At 47.0% G+C, this 16,672-nt stretch overlaps 2 protein-coding genes across 2 annotated transcripts; both read left to right on the top strand.

Moving 5' to 3' along the window:
• Nucleotides 1-6,884, top strand: LOC125324497 (aldo-keto reductase family 1 member B7-like). The gene is made up of 10 exons (XM_048300430.1): nucleotides 1-171; nucleotides 521-688; nucleotides 1,684-1,800; nucleotides 3,054-3,131; nucleotides 3,789-3,911; nucleotides 4,373-4,479; nucleotides 4,642-4,723; nucleotides 5,201-5,284; nucleotides 5,731-5,813; nucleotides 6,267-6,884. The coding sequence occupies exons 1-10, from the start codon at nucleotides 106-108 to the stop codon at nucleotides 6,307-6,309; spliced, it is 951 nt and encodes a 316-aa protein (XP_048156387.1). The 5' UTR covers nucleotides 1-105; the 3' UTR covers nucleotides 6,310-6,884.
• Nucleotides 6,885-9,987: 3,103 nt separating this feature from the next.
• LOC125324495 (aldo-keto reductase family 1 member B1-like) lies at nucleotides 9,988-15,358 on the top strand. The gene is made up of 10 exons (XM_048300428.1): nucleotides 9,988-10,073; nucleotides 10,158-10,325; nucleotides 10,658-10,774; nucleotides 12,041-12,118; nucleotides 12,352-12,474; nucleotides 12,969-13,069; nucleotides 13,231-13,312; nucleotides 13,803-13,886; nucleotides 14,309-14,391; nucleotides 15,102-15,358. The coding sequence occupies exons 1-10, from the start codon at nucleotides 9,999-10,001 to the stop codon at nucleotides 15,142-15,144; spliced, it is 954 nt and encodes a 317-aa protein (XP_048156385.1). The 5' UTR covers nucleotides 9,988-9,998; the 3' UTR covers nucleotides 15,145-15,358.
• The last annotated feature ends 1,314 nt before the right edge of the window (nucleotides 15,359-16,672 follow it).

Below are 16,672 nucleotides of genomic sequence, written 5' to 3'. Positions count from 1 at the left end.
GGGACGCCCCAGCATCCACCCCAGCCCTGGCCAGTGACCAGGCACTGTTAAACCCAGCAGGCAAGAGGCAGCTGCGGGGAGGCAGCGCAGAGGGAGTGCAGGACCATGGCAACCTATGTGCAGCTGAACACCACTGCCAAGATGCCCCTCGTGGGGCTGGGCACCTGGAAGGTAAGAGCTTCAGAGAAAAGCACCTGTACTGCAGAGCTCCCAGGCACAAAACTTCACTGCCCCTGGTCCAGCTCTGGGGAGCTGTCCTGCTGCCTGGGGCTCCGCTCTGCCTGGCTGAGTGTGAGTGGAGCTACAGATAAGTGGCTGGAGGTTGATTTCCAGCCTTGGAGTCCACATTTATCACTGCAAGAAATAGTGTTCTTGGAAAAGAAAAAACTCCCACCAGCCTGGACTGGGGGGGGGGGCGGATTGCTTTCACTAACATGGCTTCCCTGGTTTTATTTTGCTAGGATACAGGTCTTTAACAAGCACTGATTTGAGATTGTTAATATTGATGCATTTTTTCCAGTCTGCAGCTGGGCAAGGAAAAGCTGCAGTGATGGCTGCCATCGATGCCGGGTACCGCCACTTTGACTGTGCCTACGTGTACCAGAATGAGAATGAAGTTGGGGAAGGGATCCAGCAGAAAATCAAAGAAGGTGTTGTGAAACGAGAAGACCTCTTCGTTGTCAGCAAGGTAAAGATCCAATGATCCTGCAGCCTGGAGCACAGCTGGGGGAACGCTTTGTCTTTGAGTATTTTCCTAGCAGGAAGCTTAAGTTACGGAGACAAACTTTTTGCTGTAGGATAAAGCAAATCATAACAGCATTCAGGCCACTCCTGACGCAAGCTGACAGCTTCAGCCCGTTCTGTATGGAGAGTTCGGAAGGATACACTGTGTCTGCACCCTGCCGTGGTGGCCCAGCATCGCTGGGGGATGGATGAAGAGAGGCCAACTGCAGACTGATTAGTGCAAAAGAAGGGAAGCAGGAAGAGGAAGGGTGGGCCAGGTAGCCCCAGCAAGGTAGAAACACATGATGCAATGTCAGAGACCACTCAGTGTAAAGGACTGACAGAGGCAGAACCAGCTTGCTAATGACACCTTGGGGACTGCTAAAGCACAGCAGAGCACACTGCCTGGTGTTTGTTCCAGCAGTTGGGCTCAGAGCATTCCAAAGGGGTGTCCCTGCAGTGGGAGCTGTCATTCTGGGCACCTTGGGACACTGCAATCTGCTTAGCATATGTCCCAAGGAAGGTGGGGTTGGCGGCTTCGCTTTCTTATTACAAAAATCAGGCTACTTAGCTGGAATCTGAAGGTACTTCTTACCTAAGTAGAGGTTGGTGACAACCACTCTTTGTGGCTCATCTTATATCTTCTTGGCTTTGCCTGCTACACGCAGTGCAGGAGTTCTGTGCATGCTCAGGAATGACAGATACACAACTGCCAAGGCAGACCCTGGGCAAAAGGGGGTGGCACAAACCTTGTGTGTGAACTAACGTAACCAGAGACTGGTACACACGGCCCCCACATTCACAGGCCAGCCCCATCCCAGAGCATGGCACATCTGAACAGCACCAGCATGGCCTCATTCCACATCAGCTTCCAAAGAACAGGGAGCATTCCTGTGCTGTGCAGAAGAGCGCCTGAGAGCTTTAACCGGGAGATCACAGTCTGCCCTGTTTTGTCTCCAGCTGTGGTGCACATTTCATGAGAAGCCTCTGGTGAAGGGAGCCTGCCAGAAGACTCTTGCAGACCTGAAACTGGATTACCTGGATCTCTACCTCATCCACTGGCCTTTTGGCTTCAAGGTACAGTAACAGCAGGTTTCATCCCTGGGAGAGCTCCTCAGAAGTGCCAGGGGTGCTTGCAGCACCACTGCTGCTGCAGTGCAGGAGGAGCCGTGCCTGTTGTGCCAGCGCTGCCCCAGTGCTGCCCATCCCGCTTTCCTCTGCCCCATCAGCCGGGCCCCTGATCCCCGCCCCGGGACCGCTGCCTGCACAGCGTCCTCTGCCCTCCTGACAACGGGGAGGCAGAGCCAGCACTAAGGTCAGGCCTCTGGCTGCAAGAAAAAGCTATGCCTCTTTCCCGTTCTTTTACAAACCCAAAGCATGCTCTTCTGAAAGAAAACCCCCTGGGACAGAGGGGTGCAGTTTGCTGCCTGACAGAAATTCTTTCCTCTGCAGGTTGCAGAGTCACACGGTTAAAGTAAACACTTCTGTTTCCCATTTCTTTCTTTAATCACCAAATCCTCCATACGGTACAGATTGAGCTGACCGTGTCTGTAGGAGCCTTAGTGTCGTTTCACAGACTTTGGATTTCAAAAGATGAGACTTTCGGGATCAAGTTTTCACAGACTACACAGACTTCAAAGCATTTATGTCAGCATATATAGATAGATACACACACACCTGTCAAAATCTCTCTTCTACCTTATGCTTTTGAGCTCAACTCCATTCCTTCAATATTGTTTTAGTTAGCTTTAAGTGGACAAAGCTGTCAAGTGAAACCGCACAATATTGTGGCATTTAGAAAATTCCAATCATTCAAACTACTTTGGCCATACTGTCTAGCTACAGGCTGTTCTAACTTTTCTAATACAGCCATTTCCATAGTGAGCCTCCCCATGGGACATCTGTCAGCAGATGCACTCCTGTATAAATGTCTGTGTTCACAGGGTCAAAGTCAGTCCTCCCTATACCTTCTTAAAAACATCTAAAGAAACTGTTATTCTTAAATGTGCAAAACAGAACAGTACTTGACGTGAACTAATGTAAGACTCCAGAATATTGTTCTCTAAGTTAATCACTTCCCTGCATGCACTTTGTGGATCATCACTTCAGAGGGTCCAGTAGAAACACCTGTCTTTATTGGGAGAGTAGATGACGAAAATGCATGAACTAAGAATAAGAAGTGATTGAAGAATTAAGTTATGATGAGAATGACTTGATTTTTTTTTTTAATGCAGTATTAGCTTTACCTCCTTACATCCCTGTTGGGTAATTTTACATAGCAAGTGTCTCAACAGAGATTATTTCAAGCCTTTTCTCTCTCTCTCTGACAGGCAGGAGAAGAACCGTTTCCCAAAGATGACAAAGGCATGGCTATACCCAGCAACAGTGATCTTCTACAGACGTGGGAGGTAAGTTCAGCCAGAGCAGAAGAGAAATGTCCTCTGTCCTCATCAGTCTTTTCCATGTTTCCATTACCTTCAGCAGTCACAGAACTGGTGTCTCATGCACACAAAATCAGTTGGAAGGAACATAAGGCAGCACAAAGTAGCTTTTCATAATGGGCATGCTTAATCCTTCCCTGGTTATTCCTATTCTCCGACTGTCCTACTTTACTGGAGCTGCACAAACACTTCCAGTGGAGCTGCACACCAGACTGAAGCTAGAAAAAGTTCATTGTGGAACAATAACAACTGTACAATTGTTTTCACCACAGTTCTTGTGTCTTTCTCAAGGTGCTCAAACTAATTTCACAGAAATAAAGATATTTTAGGTTTAGAGATCTTGCCTACAGTATGTAGTACAGCTCTCCAGTGCTTGCACAACAGGGGATTACTGAGTGTCATCATTCTTCTCCTCGTGCAACTCTGTGGATTTCCACACACTCAGAGAATGAGAATTCGGGCTTGGGTGAGATGGCATTAATGTGCCAGCACCTGCTTTTCCCTCAGAGAACTCTGCAACTCTAAATAGTTATTTTGTGCTGCTCGTGGTGGGAAACAAGTCACATCAGGAAGAACATCATCATAAGCTGCCTTGCACACCGGATGATGATTTTGCTATTTTAGGCCATGGAGGAGCTGGTGGATGCTGGCCTGGTCAAAGCCATTGGTGTCTCCAACTTCAACCATGAGCAGATCGAAAGAATCTTGAACAAGCCAGGACTGAAGCACAAGCCTGCAAACAACCAGGTAAACTGCAAAGTGGCTGCAGGCGACTGGTTTTGTGGGATTATAAAGATCCAATTACAGCTGCATGAGGAGATGGGAAAAGGGAGAACAAAGTAGACACAGCATGTACTTTAAATCTCTCCCTATGGATATTTCAGTTGGATACTTGTGGGGTTTTTTTTAATCACCTTGCTGAACCACTTTTTAAGGATGTTGGAGCATTTCCCTGAAAAGTCTTTCTGGAATAATAAAGAGCCCAGAGATTAGCTTTGTGAACCCCCCCCCCCCCCCCCCAGCAAAAACCATATAAGCACTTTATATCAAAACAGGTGGTTTTAATACTAAGGATTGGTATTATCATGCAGGCCACTGTCAAATTAGGGAAAAAAGCAGCCTCTAAGTGGATTAGGAGATAATTTACAGAGCACAACAATATTGCAACAGTTCTACCACTGTCAGACTCTTTGCTTCTGTGTTGGCAGATTGAATCTCATCCATACCTCACCCAGGAGAAGCTGATCAAGTACTGTCAGTCCAAAGGGCTGGCTGTGACTGCATACTGCCCCCTTGGCTCTCCCGACAGACCGTGGTAAGGCTGCTTTGCAACCTGCCAGGGAGCTGCTGGGGATTATGACTGAAGCACTGAGACCACACGTGCACCACTCATTTCTTCATTTAAACACAGATCTCTGGTGCTACGCTGAATCTTTCTGTGGAGGTTTCTTGCCACTGATTTGTTTTCTCTGTCTAGGGCTAAGCCCGGGGATCCTTCCCTTCTGGATGACCCCAAGATCAAGGAGATTGCAGCCAAGCACAACAAAACCCCAGCACAGGTGGGTACTCCTTCCAGTTTTGGAAAACAGAGCTCAGGAAAGGGTAGAACCTCTATCCCTTCCCCATGAATTGTGGCACTCCTCTGCTTTTTCCCTAACAATACAGATTTTTTAATTATATTACCTCCAAGACACACTACTATTAACTCTTTTACCCTCAAAAAGACTCTTGACCCACCTTCACATGTCACTTCCCTTCTCAAGTCCTTTTGCAGAGAATGTAAGCCTTGCATAGACTGCTAAAATCCCAAGGGCAAAGGAAAGGAATCAACTGGCCCAAACCTGGATGGGAAGGGAGGTTTCCTGTGAGGCTCCTCCACTCCCCTCTTTGCTCTCCAAGCAGTGCAGCCAAGGCTGCAGGGACAGGAATAATTTGAAATGCAGCTCTGCAGAAGCAGGTACAGCTTAGGGAAAACAGCTCTGCTTTTTCCAGAGCAGGAGCCATTCTCTCTCTGACTCGGTTTTTTGTTCTTGCAGGTTCTCCTTCGCTTCCAGGTCCAGAGAAATGTGATTGTGATTCCCAAATCTGTCACCCCACAGCGCATTGTGGAGAACTTCCAGGTGAGGGATCACGAGTGAGCTGGGTGCTGCCCCTCAGGGATGGCTGGGCTTCTCCCTGCACAGCAAGCAGTGATCCTTCCTCACCCTTGCCATGTCCTCCTGCAGCAAGAGGACTGGGCTTCTTCCTTCTTTATGCTTCACCGGAGTGTTAACCCAGGCCTAGTTTCTGAGGGTTTAATCAACAATCCTTACATGGCATTCCCTGTTCCATGGCTCGTGGATGAATGAGCAGGCACAGCCTGCTTGGAATCCCCACACAGGAACGTGTCAGAAACATCATACCTAGAATTAGCAACATTCATAAAATAGTCTCTGTGTCCATAAAACAAGTTGTTCTTCTTAATTTAGTGGTCTATGAGTGAAGATGGAGTCTCCAGTGTGGAGCTGCTCCTGTATTTCTATTAGGTTTGTTCCAGGAAGTGATTTCCACCTGTTTCTCTATTTAGGTGTTTGACTTTGAACTGACTGAAGAGGAGATGGCAACTATTCTGACCTTCAACAGAAACTGGAGGATCTGTGAAATGCAAATGTAAGTGACACTGCTTGGGTTTTTTTCAACTTCTAAGTTTTGAATATTCTTTACAAGGAATTTTGTGTCACAGCTTCTAGGTAACATGAAATTCAATTTATTTAAAAATCACACCAACTCAAACTCCAACTGGTTTGTCCCAAAAAAATAACATTTTTAGGAGAGGGCTTAATGTCTTCATTTTAGAAACAAAACAAAAAAATTAAACCAAACTACATTCTAATTTTGAATTCTTAGTTTTCAGGAAACTCTCTGTAACTTTCATTACAAAAAATGGGTTCTGGATGTTCAACTCATCTTTGTATTAGAGAAAGGAGGACATATATCTCCACCTATTCTTGCTGTAACTCCATGATGCAGATCTTCCCTTGGTGGCTCCTCCAGGCACCCAACACATCTCTACATAACATTTAGATCACGCGTGAAAATAACATTCTCTTTCATTTGTTTCAGATCCAAAAATCTCAAGGAATACCCTTTCCATGCAGAATACTGAATGTGCTTGTAACATGGCCTTCACTAGACCTCTGGTGTCTCATTTGGCTCTGCTCTAACTTTATCAATTTCTCTTATTGAATCTGCCCTGGTGCTGCCAGTGAAGACATGGGATGTTTATCCCATGAAATATGGGTTTTTTGGAAGATGGAAAGACTATTTTCTACAGCACCACCATTCAGTGATTGCCTTCAGTCTTGCATCAGCAGAAACCAGATGCTGACGAACCACAAAACACATCCCACAGATCCACAATTTCATCAGAGGTGTCACATATTTTAAATCAAATTAACTTTAAAATGCAAAAACCTAACTGGCTGAAAGTTTTCTGTCTGCTGTAGGAAAAAACCCAAAACCCTCCTGTGGTGATCTGTTTACCCACTGCTTTTCTGATCCCATATTTCCCCGCCTTGCTCCTAGCCCTGGCCACTCCCTCGGGTCCTCCCTTTGGTTCCTGTACCCCAACTCTGCCCCTGAGCCCCTGAGCAAAAGCCCCTGCGCCCGGATCAAGAGCTCTCTCTGCCTCTGGGGATTGCTGGGAGAAGATGTAAGATTAAAGATCCTCTTAAACCCTTATGGAGAGACCCTTCTCGCCTCCTTTGCCGTCACTGTGTTGTAAAGCTGATAGCTGCCGGAGCAAAACTGCGGAGCCGTCCGGAATGGACTACGGGAGGGGGAAATGGTCGCACTGCCCTAGCAGCTCCGCTGAGCTCTCAGGGGAAGCTGCACCCTGCTAAACTAAACCTAGCATTACAAACTAAGCCTAGCATTACAAACTAAGCCTAGCATTACAACACCCTCCCACCCAGAGACGCACAGGGGAGTGGGCTGCAGCCACCTGCACTGTGGGGACACAGATCCTGCCTGGGACACTCAGCATTTTCCCCTGCCATCCCTCAGCACCCACATTGTCCCCTCCTCACCAGCCACAGCCCCCGAGCCCTGGGTACAGCCCCGTTGGACATTTTGGCCATCACACAACCCAAGTGTCTGCTGGCACAGGAGGCTCAGGCCCTCAGTGCAGAGCCAAACTGCCAGCACCTGAGGATCTTCTCCCCAAAAATCTCCACTCTCAATTCACAAAGATATAATCCAAGATCATGTGCCTCCCAGCTTCCCAAAGGAAGCAGCCCATAAAGCCCTCAGCACCCTCCAGGCAGAGGTAAGATAACATCCTGCGAAAAAATTACTGAATCAGTAAGGGTACAATCTTTAATATGGCATGGGAGCCAAAGATGTAGGGAATTTCTACGACCTTTCACACCCTCCTTCCCTTGGAAAGCTGCTGATCAAACGCTTGCTCTAACAATAGAGCCTCCACTGTGGGCAGAGTCACACAAATTTATCCAGATCATCCTTGCCTAAGGACAGCACCTACTGCCTCAGCCCACCCACGCTGAAGAGCTCTCCTGCTCCCAGCTGAAGGGTCTCTCCTGTCATCCCAGGGCACATACAACCTCCAACAAAGGAGACATCCACAGGGTTTAGGCCCATCAACTTGCTGAATCAGGCCTAGGCGTGAGGGATGCACAGACAGGAGCTGCCTGCTTAGGGTCCATGCTCATAGTTTCATTTCTGGAGTTTCATTTTAATCATGCAGTTCAGTCAGCTCCTGCAATTAATAGACAAATACAAGAATTATCAAGAATTATCAAAAAGTTATACAAGAATTATCAAAAAACCTCTTGAAAAGACACAGAGAGGGTGGTGGGACCTCAGAGGATGCTCCTGCCTTGATCTGAACTCAGTGCAAGAAAGAGGCCAAGGTCTTAGAATCAGATTAAATCTCTATCCCCCTGTTTTAGTCCTGCCTTAACAAGCATCTGGAAGTTGAATCAATGCACACCATTTAGCAACATAAACATTCTGTTCCAATATATACTCTTTTCTCAAAGGCTCTGCCACCATCTGACAATGCCAGCCACACTTTCAGGACAGAAACAACTGACAGATCCCGTGTATTGGCACGATCTGGGCAAGGCCTCACACCAACAGGCACAAACAAAGCAAAACACAAAACCTTCTGCCCAAAATCCTCACTTAAAAGACCAAGGTGTCTCTCACGGCATGCCTTGGGAAAACCAAGCACCAGCCTTCAGAGGAGACCACGAGTTCACAGAAGAAAGTGAGAGGAAGGACAAATTGCATTTCTCAGCCCTGCTCTCCACCAAATCTCTGCCATCACACACTCTCCTTGCCGCAGGAATGTGAGCTTTGAAACTTCTCCACGGAAAGACACGCTCAGAAGAAGGAGAACAAACACTGCAGGGTTCTGTCCCTGCTAAGAGGAGATCCCATCCCACTGGCCAAACAGCCAGGCTTTGCATGCCTTCACAGAGCACAGCTCTCTGACAGCACCAGTTCACCTTAGTGCTGCTCCAGTACAAAATGTGATGGATTCTGGCAGCTCCCACACCAAGCCTTGAAACCCACTCACCACTGACTGCTTCCGAGTGTGACACTGCTCACACAAATCACCAACGCAGCACCACAAGCTCAAGGGGGCCTTGGGAATACAAAGGAAAAGCAGGAGCAAACTGGCACTTCAGGGCTCCCTGGGCTCACTTGAGAAAAGGCACTGCAGACAAGGCGAAATGGGTGGTTTTGCATTTTTCACTGACTTCTCTAAGCAATGAACCAGACCAAAAAGCTGAGCAGACTCAGAGCAGATCTACGGAGAAGGAATCCCAGGAAAGGATGAAAGATAAGCCCTAAATTGGGTAACTCTTAACGTGATTAAACTGCAATACCACGTCCCGCAGTGGACAGCTGAGAGCACTGGCAGAAAACTGGAGGAAGATTAAAGGGGAAAACTAATTATCTTGTCTGCCTTAGGCTAAACGAAGCAAAAAAATCTTGCACATCTGCTATGGAGAGGCATCCAGAGAAAAATGCACCATTGTACACACTTCGGATTTATGTTTGTAGCTGAATAAATTCTCCAAGTACAAGCAAACAGCAAAGCCTCCCAAGCAGCCCTAATATGCTATTATGGAGCACTTAAAGGATGCTGTTGATGGCTTTTTTTTTCATTGCACTGTGAACACCTCATCCGTACAACATATTTTGCCTCTCTGAAATTTCGCAGTCAGTTTCTAATGAGAAATTAAAAGGCCACCTAGCATTTATTTCTACACTTGTATGTTTTGTTCTGAAATACGGTCCGCACCTCCCTGAAGACAGAGGGACAATGTGATCACTGTGGCATTCGCTGAAAACTCACGGCTCTTCAGTAGCTTTGAAAACACACTAAAACACACTTTCCCCTAACACTTAAAATGATTTGTACTGATTCTTTCCGAAATTACTCGCAAACTCACCCCGAAGGGAAACTGTTTGTCCCATGCTTTTACCTCTCTCAGGCAACCGAGAGATTATCAGAACACCACGGCACGAGAGACACGCATGGACAACCCGTGGCACAGGGACGGGGAGCTGATCGCTGCAGAAGCTCCAGCCGGAGCGGAACACACCTGCGCTCAGCCCTTATCTTTCGATAAGGAACTCCACCCTTCTCCCGGGGCAAAGGTGGGCGCTCCCCCGGCCGGCCCCACACGGCTCTCCCCGCGCCGTCTCCCGCCATGGCCGCCGGCCGTGGGGGCCCCGCCGCTGATTGGGCGGCGCGGCCGCCTCGCGCAGGGGGGCGGCGCTGATTGGCCGAGGGGCGGGCCGGGCGCGGTCACGGCGGCCATGGCGGCCATGGCGGGGTACGCGCGGCTCGGGGCCGCCGGCAGCGCGCCCCTCCTGGGGCTGGGCACATGGAAGGTGAGGCGGGCACCGCAGCGGCCGCGCACGGGAGAGCACCTGAGAACCCCTCACCGAGCCGTGTCCTGCCCTTTCTCCCTTTAGTCCCCCCCAGGTAAGGTCGCAGCTGCGGTGATGGCTGCCATCGATGCCGGGTACCGCCACTTCGACTGTGCCTACGTGTACCAGAATGAGAACGAAGTTGGGGAAGGGATCCAGCAGAAAATCAAGGAAGGTGTTGTGAAACGAGAGGACCTCTTCGTAGTCAGTAAGGTATGGATCAGGTGGTTATGGATTATGGACGTACTGGTTTTATCTGTGATGTTTTTACAGTAGGAACATCTAACGTTTAACCCAGGTAAATGCTGTAGCACTGGAGAAGCTTGTAATGTAAATGAGACAATTCCCGATACTATTTTCTTGTTTCCTGTGCTGCCACAATACCATGGGCCAGGCCCAGCCCAAACCTGGCTGCGTGTGAAGAACACTAGCATAGCCTCATTCCACATGTCATTCCAAAGAACAGGGAGCATTCCTGTGCTGTGCACGAGAGCGCCCGAGAGCTTTAACCCAGGAATTCAGTGTGCCTTGTTTATTGTCTCCAGCTGTGGTGCACCTTTCATGAGAAGCGTCTGGTGAAGGGAGCCTGCCAGAAGACTCTTGCAGACTTGAAGCTGGATTACCTGGATCTCTACCTTGTCCACTGGCCTTTTGGCTTCAAGGTATAGTAGCAGCAATGCCCATAACTTTGTTTCTTGTGACTGTCTTAACAGCCCAACGATTGTTCTGGCTGACAATTACAGCCTTTCCTTTGCTGCCTGTTATCTGTGCCAGCACTGCTCTCCTGCTCAGCTTGACCCTGGCCATGTGACTCGGGCTCTTGGTCTCTGCCCCAGAGGCAGTTGTTTGCATACCCCTTTGATCTTGGGAAGGATGCCCTGAAAACTAGAGGGAATGATGGCCTGAAAACTAGAGGCAGGTCTGCCAGCTCCAAGCATAAGACAGGCTGCTTTCCCTTTCTCTTGCAAATCCAGTGTGCTGTTCATCTCAAAATCACCCCTTGTGGGAAGGAGAGTTGCACTTTGCCGCTTCTCTGTAATTTTCCTTTGGGTGTTACAGAATCAGAGAGCAAAAGAGAGCATTTCTGTTTTCCATTTCTCTCTTTAATCACCAAGTCCTTAATGCTCCAAATCAAGTACAGATTGAGCTGACATTGCTTGTAGGAGCATTAGTGTTGTTCCACTGAGACAGGAATTTAAAAGGTGAAACTTCTGTGAGAGATCACTCAAGATCAGTGAAGGAGTTGATATCTCTGTTTGAATATTTCTAGTCACAGCCTTTCTGTCCTCCTGCAGTCTGATCCCTCCCCATTCTACCTGCTGCCTTTGAGATGCTCATCTTTTTTTCATGCTTTATTTTAACTTTGTACTAACAAAGCCATGAAAATGAAACTGTCTCGTGGTGAGAGCAGCAAACAGCTGCTAAGCACAGTTCAGTCTTGGCATCTTTTCATAACTTGTACACAAAGGCTCTTCTAATTTTCCCAGTGTTGGTGGCTTTACACTCAGTGTTGTCATGGAAGAACTGTCAGTGCACACAATGCCTCTTTTCAGCAGATCTGGGGTTGTGTAGACCAAAGCTTTTCTATGGAAAAAGAACAAAACACTTCTCCCCAAGTGGGAACTAAAGAACAGCACCTGAAGGGAGCATGTGTGGGGCTGGAAGCTGTAGCTCTGACTGGTTTGTTTCCCTGTAGGTCTTTGGGTGAGCCATCACTTCCAGGGGTCCAGCAGAAAAACCTGTTCTCCAGGGGAATGGTCAGTGGCAAAAATGCCTTCAGTTCCTTCCACTTCTCAGGAAGGAATGACTAAATGTAGACAAGAATTTGTACCCTTGCACTAGAAGTTTAAGGTACTGTGGCTGTGAGCTCTCATGGTATTAAGTGAATTTCTCAAGAGATTTTCAAGCATTTTTTTTGTCACTGACAGGCAGGAGAGGAGCTGTTCCCTGTAGATGACAAAGGGATGGCTATCCCCAGCAGCACTGATATTCTAGAGACGTGGGAGGTAAGTTCATCCCGAGTGGAAGAGTCACATCTTCTGTCCTCAGCAGTGGTGTTGGCTTTAGCAGTTGCAGAATGGTTCATCTGTGCATGTAGAATTAGTTGAAAAGAATTCACAAAAGCACGTGGTAGCTTTTAGAAATGTGCTTCCCGTGAAGAAAACCAGAGCATGTCAGGAGGAATGTGTTCAGTCATGTCTTACCCACTGCATGCTGACTCGGCTCCACTTCCTGTCAGGCCATGGAGGAGCTGGTGGATGCTGGCCTGGTCAAAGCCATTGGAATCTCCAACTTCAACCGCGAGCAGACTGAAAGAATCTTGAACAAGCCAGGGCTGAAACACAAGCCTGCAAATAACCAGGTAAGCTGCAAAGTGGCTGCAGGGGAATACTTTTCAGGGATTATAAAGTTCTGATTACAGTTGAATGAGGAAGTGGAATAAGGGGGAACAAAGTAGACACACCATGTACTTCATATCCCTTTCTCTGGATATTTCTTCATACAGACAGAACCAGAATATTTCCTTTTTGTCTCATCTTGTTGAACCACTAACTCTGGAGTACTTTGCTAGGAACCATTCTCTCTGGAGGCATGAAGAGTCCAGATATGAGCAATCATTCTGACATAATGATTGACTCTTATAAAGCCTCTCAGAACAAAATCCGAAAAGCACACAAAGACTCAGTATAAAAGTTGGTGCCCTATAGAATTACAGTCTTGTGTTGTCACACAGGTCACCTGCAGGGTCAGGTGAAGGCAACCTGTAATTAGGAAATTAGGATTCAGAAAAACCTCTGGAGAAAGGGAAAACCACAGTAGTTCAACAGCTCTCAGTCTCTGCTTCTGTGTTGGCAGGTTGAGTGTCATCCATACCTTTCCCAGGAGAAGCTGATTGACTACTGCCACTCCAAAGGGATCACTGTGACAGCATACTGTCCCCTTGGACGTCCTGACGGGTAATTTCCAAGTGGGTTTGTGTGATTTAAGTCTGAAACATTCAGACTAATTGAGTAATGGTGCAGCTGTATATATGTATTCTTTTAAATTAATGGGGCTAGATAGAATCTTCCTGAAGTGATTCTTTGTTGTTTCATCCTTTTCTCCCCCCTTTGTTTAGTTCTAAGCCAGAGGCACCGTCCCTTCTGGATGACCCCAAGGTCAAGGAGATTGCAGCCAAGCACAACAAGACCCCAGCACAGGTGGGTAGGTGCCACACAGTGGGTACCCCTTCCTGTAACACAGCAATTCAGGAAACTGTCTGAAGAGAGGGAGCAGCTTCTGTGGTGTTACCTGTGAGCAGTGCTGCTTTTTTGTGGTGTTAACAAGCAGTGCAGGTTCTCCATTCTGTGGCCTGCAAGATACGCAACTAGAAACTCTGGCCATCAGTCAAGAAAATGTTCTTGACTCATCTTCAGTTGTCACTTCCCTTGTCAAGTCCTCTTGCAGAAGATGAAAGCCTTGTATAGACTGCAAAACTTCTGGGCGCAAAGAAAAGGAATTGACTGGCCCAAAACTGAATGGGAAAGGAGACCTTCCATGTGGGCTTCCACCACTTCCCTCTTTGCTCTCCAGGCAGGGCAACCAGGGCTGCAGGGACAGGAATGATTTGAAATGCAGCTCTGCAGAAGCACAGCTTAAGGAAAACAGCTGTTGGAACAGGAGGAATGATTGAGTTGTCTGTTCTTGCAGGTTCTCCTTCGCTTCCAGATCCAGAGAAATGTGATTGTGATTCCCAAATCTGTCACCCCACAGCGCATTGTGGAGAACTTCCAGGTGAGGGATCACGAGTGAGCTGGGTGCTGCCCCTCAGGGATGGCTTGGCTTCTCCCTGCACAGCAAGCAGTGATCCTTCCTCACCCTTGCCATGTCCTCCTGCAGCGAGAGCACTGGGCTCTTTCTGTCTGGAAGCCAGGGCTACAGTGAAAACTACAGCTGAAGAATAGACAGAGCTCTTGGAAACAGTATGCTGATAACCTTATCAGGCACTTCACATGGTGTCTCCTGTTCTTCTGTTTCTTCCCTCTGCCAGTAGAGTCTGGAAAATCCAAAGATATTTCTTTCCTTTCCCTGTTTCTTGGAACCATCACTTGTAACCAGCATCCTTTCTGATACAAACTTGTTCTTTCATTTTGTGAATCTTGCTTCTGGTTTGATTTGTTCAAAGAAGTTAAATCCAGCTGGTTTTCTCTTTTTAGGTGTTTGACTTTGAACTGACTAAAGAGGAGATGGCAACCCTTCTCAGCTTAAACAGAAACTGGAGGATCTGTGAAATGATCACGTAAGTGGCAGTTTGTGGCCTTCAAACTCTTACATTTTCAACAATCTTTATTCTGATCTCATAGGAACTTGTGTAGCTGTTTAAATTGGGTGTATTTTGAAATCTGAAATAATTTGAGGGATGAAGCATCTGTTGTTATACTTAGATGACTATAAGTCATGCTGTGTGTTCATTGTTAATCCATTCTCCAGGAAACTTTGTATGCCTGGAATTCCAGAATGAGGGTTTTAATTGCTAACTTTGGCTGTGTCCATATGGGAGAGATGAGCATTAGGCAGTTTTAAACTTGCAGTAATTTTTTTCTGTGGGGTATTATAAATTGTCAGCTCTTACATAGGTGGTTGTGGGGGGGAATGACCATCTGTTGTTCAGTACAAAGCACAGCTGCTTGCAGATAAGCACCTTGGAAGCCAAGACAGGAAGTCTTGGCTGCAAGGCCACAGAAACTGCTGTTGTCTCTGTAAGCAGTGTGAATTTTAACTCTTTATGTAGAAAGTAAATTGGTCCCACCACTGTTCAGTGCCTGAATAATAGAAAAAGGCTGGAACTTGTTGGTCCTGTAGGCTGTTTTTATACCACTAAGTCTGTTAAGTTCACTCTGCAGTTACTCAGTTCAGAGCCTCCCTTGAAGGCTCCTCTATACATCCACTGTTGTTCTATATACCAATTATTTTAGCCTTGAGTAATCTGTTCTCTTTGGTTTCCTCCAGGTGCAAAAATCACAAGGAGTACCCTTTCAATGCAGAATACTGAAGATGGTTGTTTTTCTACCCTCTCTCAGGCCTCTAGGGTCTAATAAGCTTCTACCATTGCCTCAAATTGTGCACTATGTAGCTTACACACTGTATCCCTCCTGCCAGCAAAGGCACAGGATATGTGTTCAGTGACTTTGGGTTTTTTCCTTTGGTGGAAGGAAACAGTACAGTTGTTCTGAAGAATAAAATATGGGCTATGATAATTCTCATTACATGAGTGTCTCTGCATGGCTGAAATAGCAAAGGAGAAAACAGAAGGAGGAGCTAGCAACTGGTTTTATCTTCTGTCTTGAATCAACACTGCTTAAGGCTTCAGGGTTAAGGATATGTGAGCGCAGGAGAAAGATCCATCCTGAATTATCCCATAATCACTGCCTGAAGGTAAAAGACAGAAGTAACTTTACTTCTAGAGCACAGCCAAAAGCTTCCTGGGAAAGAAGAATAAATGGGAGAAGTGTCCAGACCTACAGATGGATACCTCCAGACTGGGCTTCATTTCAGTCACATTTTTTACAGGCTGAAACTGGACAGAGATTGATGTTCAGTTTCATTCTTGACCAAAATTAAAATGTTTGGATTAGTGCTGGTTTAGAAGTTCTATTCTAATGTTAAAATTAACAAACCAAGAAGCTTGCATCAACAATGTAATCTGAAATAATCATCCCTGTTCAATATTAAATGATGTCACAAGAGCATCAAGATCTTGTCTTGATCAAAAGTTGAATAGTTTGGTATAATAAGCATTGACAGAGCAATGCTGAAAAGAACAGTTCAGCAGGACAAGCCTTAGTATGGACTGTGGGTCAACAAGCAACAGGAGACCAACACCTGAAACTGCTGGAAAGCTCAATGTTGGCATCACTGGGGGCTGATTTCGTTGGTAGCTAGTGCTGGCATCTGGCTATTAAAAGCCCAGAGTAACAGAGACTGGGTGGGGGGAGAGGGGAGTCAGTGTTAAGCAGGTGTCTGATACAGCACAGACACAGAGGGTGAATGGTGGAACTGGTACATGTGAATGCTGAGCTGCTGCCCAGAGCCTGACGCTGGAGCAAGTGTTATGTTCCCTTCAGGGTGTGCAGATTGGCTGGGACAGGTCTCTGGTCACTGTAACCATGTGAATGAATAAAGGTTTCCTCTGACAAAGCCTCTCCCTCCTGGTGAAGGATGCAGGTGAGCCTGGCTGGGCAGTGCTGGGATAGCTGGGAGGTGCTCTGACAGTGTGGCAGTTCAGGTGGCCATTTGTCCATGTGTGCCTTGGGCTGGTGGGCACAGGGCACCTGCAGAGAATCTACTGCATTCTGATCCATAACATCCACACCAGACCAAGCTGTGGGGTCTGACAAATGCATGTGAAGTTCGAGTTGTATCATGACCAACTAAGTGGTCAGGAGACTTCCTTGAGAACAAGATGATTAACAAAAAACAGCTTTTGTGAAGCTTAGTAGTATTAGGGCCTAATGCTGACTTAGTGCTTGTGCTGTACTAGTATTTAACTCAGTATGCAGTGGGTGAATACACTTAGACAA

This window comes from Corvus hawaiiensis, chromosome 4, assembly GCF_020740725.1.
Source record: "Corvus hawaiiensis isolate bCorHaw1 chromosome 4, bCorHaw1.pri.cur, whole genome shotgun sequence".
NCBI lineage: Eukaryota > Metazoa > Chordata > Aves > Passeriformes > Corvidae > Corvus > Corvus hawaiiensis.
Note: the sequence above shows the minus strand (reverse complement) of the source record. Positions and strands in the feature narration are given on the sequence as shown.

What these genes read in the sequence shown, in the direction of transcription:
- LOC125324497 (XM_048300430.1), top strand. Translation starts at nt 106, where the DNA reads ATGGCAACCTATGTGCAGCTGAACACCACTGCCAAGATGCCCCTCGTG. An exon ending in ACAAGCCTGCAAACAACCAG is followed by an intron (nt 3,912 to 4,372) that starts GTAAACTGCAAA and finishes CTGTGTTGGCAG; the next exon opens with ATTGAATCTCATCCATACCT. An exon ending in GGCTCTCCCGACAGACCGTG is followed by an intron (nt 4,480 to 4,641) that starts GTAAGGCTGCTT and finishes TTCTCTGTCTAG; the next exon opens with GGCTAAGCCCGGGGATCCTT.
- LOC125324495 (XM_048300428.1), top strand. Translation starts at nt 9,999, where the DNA reads ATGGCGGCCATGGCGGGGTACGCGCGGCTCGGGGCCGCCGGCAGCGCG. An exon ending in ACCTCTTCGTAGTCAGTAAG is followed by an intron (nt 10,326 to 10,657) that starts GTATGGATCAGG and finishes TATTGTCTCCAG; the next exon opens with CTGTGGTGCACCTTTCATGA. An exon ending in ATATTCTAGAGACGTGGGAG is followed by an intron (nt 12,119 to 12,351) that starts GTAAGTTCATCC and finishes ACTTCCTGTCAG; the next exon opens with GCCATGGAGGAGCTGGTGGA.